Source organism: Impatiens glandulifera, chromosome 1 (assembly GCF_907164915.1).
Source record: "Impatiens glandulifera chromosome 1, dImpGla2.1, whole genome shotgun sequence".
NCBI classification, from domain to species: Eukaryota; Viridiplantae; Streptophyta; class Magnoliopsida; order Ericales; family Balsaminaceae; genus Impatiens; species Impatiens glandulifera.
In genome coordinates, this window is record NC_061862.1 from 89,943,509 (window position 1) to 89,952,864 (window position 9,356).

Genomic DNA, 9,356 nt, shown 5'->3' on the forward strand with positions numbered 1-9,356 from the left:
TGTTTTTTTAATTATTTTATTATTTTAATATTTATAATTTTTTATATTTTATTTTCTCATTTTGTTGTTAGGTTTAAACGATTCTTGTAAAATTTAATATATATATAGACTATTTACGATTTTTTTTATTTATAATTCTATTTAAAAAAAATTATCACTATTAAAATAATAATATTTGTTTTTTCATTTAATGTAAGATTTTATTTATTTTTGGATAATTATTGATTATAATATGATTACCTGATTTTTTACTTTATTTGGTATAAAATTACTATTTAAACCATAATCTTTTATTTTTATTTTTTAAACATATGTAAATTGAATATAAAATAAATTTATTATAAAATTTGTTTTGTATATTTAACATAGGTAGCCAAACAAACAAGACATTACAAGTAGGCAGTGATAGAATGAGCGGTTAACACAGAGGGGTAATATGGACATTTGTATCATCAGTACACCATCATTGTTGATCCTTCTATTGAATACACTTCATTGATAGTTGATACCCTCTCTCTCTCTTACTCTCTTACCCTCTCTCTCTCTCTCTCTCTCTCTCTCTCTCTCTCTCTGCAATTTCTGGAGTTGGGTAATTGTTTGAATTCTGATCGAAGGTTGAAGAAGAAGAAGAAGAAGATAGCAGTTGCTGTGTTTGTTTTGATCCGATTTGATTAAGGTTCTTCTTTTCTACTTTGTTTTATTTCAGTAACCTATAACAGTTTAAACTCTTCGCATCGATTAATCTGATAATCATTTCTCGCTTCATTTCCTCTGCAACATATATTGCTTGATCCTTTCTTTCTGGTCATGTTTTCGACTTTTTACTGGGTTTTAGTGAAGAATTCTGGTTTATGTAGTTACCTGGATTGTTTTTCAAAATTCAAAGACCAATACTGATGTGGGTTTTGAAATCTGATGTTTTCCTGAACTCGATTTTGCGGATTTGTTTAGATTATGAATCTATGATGTGAGAATGTGAGAAAATGACAGTTTTTTGATATTAAGATTTTTTTAACTGTTCTCAATTTGATAACCGATCAAATCTCTATGGTTTTATCTTCTATTATAATGTTTATTTATTTTCAGTTGAATATAGGGTTTGTGTCTTTTCTTCATCAAATGATGATATTTCTGACTTTTTTTTATTTCAATTTCCTGGATTTTTTAGCAAATGGATCCTGCAGATGGGATTTCAATCGAAGATGAGAAAGGTGTTATATCTGAAACTGTGGAAGAAGGATTAGTTGTTACGGATTCAAAGCAGGAAGATCATCATATTGACAATGCTGAGAATGTTCCATTTCTTAATGGAACCGTTGAAAACTTAGCGAAGCCTGATGAATGCATTAGTCCAACCATTGGTGTTAACCATTCATCGGCTGATACTGTTGAGACTAAAACCTCGAATCAGTCTAAAGTTTTAAAAGGAGGCAGTCAAAAAGATGTTAATAAAACTGCCAAAGCTAAGCCAACCGCAAAAGGAGGGTCTGCTTCTCTTGCTCCTTCTGCTAAGTCAAGTTTGAGTCAAAGTTTATCTTTTCCAGCAAAGAAGATTGGTGTTGATGTTTCGAAAAAGAGTGTTGATGGACACCCACTTAAAAATGATCATTCGAAAACTCCTAAAGCTGTTTCTGATAAAGCCAAGGCTGGTTGGTCTCAAACTAAGTCAGTTAGTTCTTTGTCCACATCGAGTACAAGTAATAAGCGATTTCCTGCTGGAAAAAATGCTGAAGCAGGGAATTCGAGTGCTAGTCGTCGTAATACTATAGCAACTATACCAAGCACGAAAAAGTCTTTGGTATTCTTTCTTTTCTTTTGCTAATCCTTAGTTATTTAAAATTCAATGTTCGTTTTATGATTATTATCCTTGATTATGTTACTGTTTTTGATTTTACAGTCTGTGAAACCGGGGCCAATTAATAAAACTGTGAAGGCTGGTCCATCTGGACAAACATCAATGTGAGTCAAATATTAGACATGCTGTTTCTAGTTCTTGAATGGGACTTTTACAAAAGTTCATATGGAATTTTACAGAAACTCTGATAAAGATGTAAAACCAATCACGGTAGAGGATGAGGATGCCCGCTCCACTACTTCATCGTATGATTTCGTAAAGAAAAGGAAGCTTATATTAGATTTTAGATAGGAACTGTTGCTGGTGGTTTTATTATTGATTCATATTGTTTTCAGAACCACTACTCATGGGAACAGAAGGAACAGCACCTCTGGATTTTCCTCTAGATTAGAAGAACGTGCTGAGAAGAGAAAGGAGGTTTGCTAGTGAATATTTTAAATTTATTTACAATGATTAGTTTTTGAGATCTGTATGTAACTTCTAAAGATACAAAAAAATGATTCAAAATACCGCTTCTTCTCTATTTTGTTGATTTTTTATTATTATATATTTCTTTGCAGTTCTTCACAAAGCTAGAGGAGAAAATACAAGCAAAAGAAGTGGAAAAGAGTGATATGCAAGCAAAATCAAAGGTATATATGAACTTTCTACAGATTGGTTCATGTTCTTCATCTGTATGATGAGCCCCACTTATTGTTTATGGATCCATTTCCGAAGACATAAAACAATGGCTCGGACTAAATTTAGTTCCAAACGTTTCTGTTCTTGGAATCGAATCGAAAGCCAGAACTTTCTAAAATTTGAGTTGAGTTGAGTCAGTGTCTAAATTTAGGCCAGGGAGGGTATATAAACTTTATATATGTTGGTTTTTGATTTCTTGTTCTTTATCTGTTTGGGTATTCCATTTTAATGTCTATTTGGACTGGATTGGTGTACATGCAGGAAACCCAGGAAGAAGAGATAAAGCTGTTGAGGAAAAGTTTGACTTTCAAAGCTGCACCAATGCCAAGCTTCTACAAAGAGCCCCCTCAAAAAGTTGAACTGAAGAAGGTATAATAGCTTGTTTATTGTTTTTCAAATGGGGTTATGAAGATTTATTAAAATGTTCAAATTGAAAACAAGATGCTTAGTTTAGTCCAAATAAAGGCAGAACTTTCTAAAAAGTTTAAATTGAGTCACTGTCTATGGTATATGTTCTTAGTTTTATATTCAAATGATAACATACTTTGTTTACTATTCTTCATTTGAAGATGGCTCATATCTTTAGGGCTTGTTTGATATGGGTTATATGAAACAATTTTCAAATAACCCACTATCCAATCTACAATCAATCATTCAAATCATGAACCAAATAACAAATCTTACACCAAACCTCCCGATAGCCTCAATTTTGAAAATTAAATGTTCGTTAATTCTTAATGATGCAGATACCAATCACGCGTCCCATTTCACCAAAGTTGGGGCGAAACAAAAACCCTGCTAACAACAATGGTGCAATAATCGAAGAAGAGCAAGAAGGAAAGGAGGAAAACAACAATAGTAGTAATAATAAGCTGACTTCTGGGATTAAGAAACTACTTGTGAAAGCACAGTCCAAACTTACTAGGCCAAACAAAACTGGTTCTTCTTCATCTTCTTCTGCAACTCCTAAAATGGGAAAGAAGAAATCAATAGGAAAACCGACAGAAGAGAAAGCAAAAGCCGAACCAGCAATCATTGGAGGAGGAGGAGAAGAAATGAAAGAAACTGATCAAAACCATACTGCAGTTGGTGCTGATGATGATAGCCCGAATGTGACATTGGCTGATTCTCATGATCTTGTTCAAGTTGCGGTTGAAGGGTAATATAATAAACATAGAATGCTTCATCTACTATGTTTATGCATATATAGATCTTTTAGAACTTCTTTTTTTGTTTTGTTTTTTTGGGATTCAATAGAAAAGGAAAAAATTACTTTTGAAAACTCCACTATTTGTTTGAATAGTGTGGTGTCAGTAAATTTGAATATGACTATGATTTGTGAAAAAAAATATATGCATGCAATATATTGGCACCAACTTTTAAGGTTTTTTTTTTTTTTTTTTTCAGTTTAAATGAATTGTAAGTATTAGTAGTACTCTTTCAAAATATTGTTTGCCCAATCAATACCAGATAATTTGTTTTGTTTTTTTTTTAACTTTGATTAGTCTTTCTCATCAAATTTACCATTGTAGAAAAATGGACTAGTTAAATACAAATAATTGAAAATAAAATAAAATGTATTGATGGTTGTTGGAAGATTATTTTCTTGTGTTTATTCTTTAAAGAAACCTAATACACGATCTAATTGTTTGTAATCGCTCATTTTATTTCATAACACGCAATTGAGAATCGACCTGAACAAATATCAATAAATTGAACATAAGATTATATGTCACTAATTCATTGTTACCATTAACACAATATGCTTAATCATCCTTTTAAAACTTGTTACGATTGTACATATTCATGATTTTTGACCCTTTAATGACATTAATGAACTTATTTGGAAATGATGGAATCATTTTTATTTCTTATATAGATAAGATCCAGACTAACTTTTCAATTTGATAATTACTGATATTTAAATCAACAAGATCCAACCAAAGCTCCATTTATTTTTCCTCCCAATTGAACACAAGATGAATGAAATTAGGTCAACTCTAAGTGTCATGTGAGGCACTGCAAGCAACACCTTTACCTCATCTTCAAAATTAAAATTTTAGAATATAATATATACTAATGATAAAATCACTAATAAATCTATGCCAAACAAGTTGAAGGATTTGACAAAATAGTTGTATCTCGATATCACGAAAACTCGTAAACTAAATATTTTGATTTGATGATCAACATGCCATTTCAAAAACTTTGTTCTTTATTTTCTTTGTTTTGTTTTATAATCAATGTTTCTCGGGAGGGAGGGAGGGAGGGAGGGAGGATTTAGAATTTGAAGGTTAATTATATGAGATGGAATGAGAATGATGAGTGAATTATTGAATTGATGAGTGTTTTATCTTAACTAGATCATTCAATTCTTTTAAGGGATCTGATGATTTTTGTCACTAATAAATAGTTTCGGATTATATTAATGTTTGTTATCTTGAGGGATTTTTTATGAATAAAAGCTCTATTGGATCATCCAATGCGCCCATGATCTATATATATATATATTCATGCAGGATAGTATATGAATTATATATTGATAAAAGTCATCACAAATCTGGGATTGATATCTTTAGATAAATTTAACTTTAGTCCTGCAATATTTGTTATATTATAAGATTTTACATTTGATTATGTATGTGGTTAATGATATATTAAATAAACATAACAATTCTTTAAATATTTGATCTTATATTTGATCAAATAATTCATATTTTGTACAATTTGTTATCTAAATTAAAATTAATTAATCAAATAAAATCAGTGCTATGATAATAATTCTAAACAAATTCCTTATTAAAGAAAGACATAAAAAATATATAATAATAATAATAAAAATATTTAAAATAAAAATTTATATAAGAATAGATAAACAATAAGTAAAAAGATGAAAGCTTCTGATATAATTAAATAAAAAATAATTAAATTACTTTACAAATAATAAAAAAATTCCTTAATTTTTTTTATATATATACACACACTCCTTCTCATATTTAAAATAAAAATATAATAATAAGTTAAAATTCAATCATTTAAATGTAATGAATATTAATTAATTACAAATAAAATTTACATAATTTATTAGTATATCATAACATAATTTATATTAGAATATTTACTCATATATTCTCACTGCATATAGTAACTATCAATTATTACCATTAACACTTATATTAATAAAAGAGATTGATTAGAATATTTGGATAATCTGAATTTATAAGAAAATTATTGATTAGTAATAATTTTGACTAACTTTAGTTGACAATGATTGATCATCCTTTACATTTTTATTAGATTATATATTTGCACTAATCACTCACTTTCACTGTCTCTTTATTTTATTATTAGTCTCTTATATTTTTTTTACCTCCAGAAGTTGCCCATTAGAACACCAACCATTAGTCATGACCTCACAAACTTTAATACACATACCTTAAATAAATTACTTTAAGTAATTGTAAATGTTGGGTTTTTCTTAACCAATATTAATATAATGTATATGCAGGACACCCACTAATATTCATGTTTATCGTGCCGCATTTTATTGCAAAAAAAATTGATTTTTTAGTTTCTTGGATTTTTTTTATTTGTTTTCTTTTTATTCCTTTAATATCTAAGTATTAAGAAGTTTAATACATTTTAAATTAAACTTTCTTATTTAAAAAAATATATATACTTTTTACCATAAACATTGTGCTACAGTTTCATAATCTTGAGAGTTGAGACTATTTGGGCCTATCAAAACCTAAAAGATAAAAATTAATAAAAGATTAATTCATTTAGTACATTTACAACAAAAATTAATTTATTTAGTACATTTAAAAAAAAAACATAAAAAATATGTCAATCACTCCACTGATCTATGGGATCAAATGCAATAATAGGAATAGTAATCTTAACTAGCATTTATCTCGTGCATTTACACAAATAATAATATAAAAAACCGTGAAAAAAATATTACGGTAAAAATATGATAGCATTTTAAATTTTATTTTTAACCGTTTTAAGTTTATGGGCGGGTCAACCAATAATCCGACTCAAGTATTTCCATTTACTCTCACATTGCAGAACGATCTCTAAAACAATTGATACAGTTTGATTTCTCAACTCAAATAGTTTGACTTTTAGAGTCCACTTCTTCCCCATATTACGAATAAAAAGAAAAATGTAAATACTACCATTAAAGTAGCCCAGGCGAGACTTACTATATCCATATGAATTATGTTCCCTATCTCTATACATATGACATAAATCATCTATTATTGATCACTAATGATAGTGAAATCTATAGCGCAGAGTCAAAAGAGAATTATGACTAGTTAAAACCTACTGATGAACCACCGCGTTCATCAAATTTGGTGTTGAATTTAAAATATAAAGTGATATTAGCTTAGTTGGTTAAAAGGCTTGTACACATTTTGTTAGGTTGCAAGTTCGAACCATACCTATAGCATTTTTAATTTTATTTTTAACTGTTTTAAGTTTATGGGCGGATCAACCCACAATCCGATCCAAGTATCTATTTACTCTCACATATATATATTCAAATTAACCACAGTTCTCGACCCGACAATTCGGACACTTTAAAAATTAAGCATCATTATATATATATATGTAGATTAGTTAGTTAAAAAGTTAAATTTATATTGTTAAAATGTTCCGCGTTTATCAAATTTGGTGTTGAATTTAAAATATAAAGTGTTATTAGTCTAGTTGGTTAAAGAGTTGTACTTGTTTTGTTAGGTTACTTCGAACCATACCTATAACATTTTTATTTTTAACCGTTTTAATTTATGGGCGGGTCAACCCACAATCCGACCCAAGTATCCATTTATTCTCACATATATATCCAAATTAACCACAGTTCTCGACCCGATAATCCAAACACTTTAAAAATTAAGCATCGTTATATATATATATATTAGTTAGTTAAAAAGTTAAACTTATATTATTAAAATGTCCTGCATTCATTAAATTTGGTATTGAATTTAAAATATTAAGTGTTATTAGCTTAGTTGGTTAAAATATTGTACTTGTTTTGTTAGGTTGCAAGTTTGAACTATACATATAGCATTTTTAATTTTATTTTTAACCATTTTAAGTTTATGAGCGGGTCAACCCACAATCCGACCCAAGTATCTATTTACTCTCACACAATCCGACCCAAGTATCTATTTACTTTCACACAATCCGACCCAAGTATCTATTTACTCTAACATATATATCTAAATTAACCACAGCTTTCGACCCGGCAATCCGAACATTTTAAAAATTAAGCATAATTATATATATATATATATATATATATATATAGATTAGTTAGTTAAAAAATTGAATTTATATTGTTAAAATATCTCGCGTTCATCAAATTTGATGTTGAATTTAAAATATAAAGTGTTATTAGCTTAGTTGGTTAAGGTTGTATTTGTTTTGTTAAGTTGCAAGTTCGAAACATACTTAGAGAATTTTTTATTTTATTTTTAACTATTTTAAGTTAATAGGCGGGTCAACCTACAATCCGACCCAAGTATCCATTTATTCTCACATATATATATCCAAATTAATCACAGTTATCGACCCGACAATCTAGACACTTTAAAAATTAAGCATCATTATATATATTAGAGTTATTTCCCTGTTTTATAGGGACACATGATTAATAACATTTTAAAGAGTAATATATATTGGTTACCTTCTAAATTAAGATAAGTGTAAATTAATATACAAGTTAAAATGATAATATTGTATAAATTGGTACATCATTCATAAAGTTGAATGTGTGTACACACATATTAATAAAATCACAATTAAGAGTTTGAAAGAAAAAAAATATATTCTCGTACCAATAGATAACCCAAATATCAAATTTAAAAGAATATAAAAGGTAAATGAATTTTATATAAAATAGAAATAAAATTTAAAACTTTTAATAAAAGACTTGTATAATACATTAAGAAATAGTGTATATTATTAGTATACAATAACAAATAAAATAATGTTCAACAAAAAGTTAAGCTAAAAGTAATCGTTAATAAGTAATAAATAAAATATAAATCAATTTTCTCATAAATAAAATAAACAAATAACAATAAAGTTAATAAAGAATTATGAGATAATAAGATCAATTTTAGATAAAACAAACTTTATTCATTAACGTAAAAGATATTATAATTTGACTTATTTATATTAAAAATAAATAAGTGCATTTGTCAAACAAATTTTAAAACTAATTACAAAAAAAAAATTAATATACAAATTAAATTATATCATTATATTAGATTACCCAACTTCTTCTTTACAATTACCTAAACCTTCTTAGAATAATTCGTCTTTAAAGTGTAAATATTTGAATGGTTCTTCGGTTCTATTACGAAGATTTAACTTGTGTGCATAAATTATAAAAAAAATTAATATAAGAAAAGTGTATTTTAACCGATTTCGATTTTCGAAAGTATCAACATCAACATGAAAGTAGTGTTAGACTTGTATGTTAACTATTGTGATAATAATAATAAACTTTGATTTTTTTTATGATATATATATATATATATATATATATATATATATATATTTTATATACATACGATTATAATAGTCACCACATTTGTAAATATTTGTCTGATATTGACTATATTGTCTTCACAAAAATTGTCATTTAGGAGAGGGGAATAATCGATGAATCACGTGATAAATCATAAATAAACATAAAAAAAATTATAATTATATTAATAATTCACTTTAAAAATTTTCAAATTATTTAATATATTTGCTCCAAATTACCGAACTTACATTATAATATGTTTCTTATACATTTATA

At 27.4% G+C, this 9,356-nt stretch overlaps 1 protein-coding gene across 1 annotated transcript; it reads left to right on the plus strand.

Moving 5' to 3' along the window:
• The first annotated feature begins 513 nt into the window (after positions 1 to 513).
• Positions 514 to 3,979, plus strand: LOC124919260 (protein WVD2-like 4). Its single transcript, XM_047459462.1, has 8 exons — positions 514 to 676; positions 1,169 to 1,798; positions 1,898 to 1,959; positions 2,035 to 2,100; positions 2,191 to 2,272; positions 2,416 to 2,487; positions 2,798 to 2,905; positions 3,283 to 3,979. Exons 2-8 carry the CDS (start codon positions 1,172 to 1,174, stop codon positions 3,697 to 3,699), a joined length of 1,434 nt encoding a protein of 477 aa, XP_047315418.1. The 5' UTR covers positions 514 to 676; positions 1,169 to 1,171; the 3' UTR covers positions 3,700 to 3,979.
• The last annotated feature ends 5,377 nt before the right edge of the window (positions 3,980 to 9,356 follow it).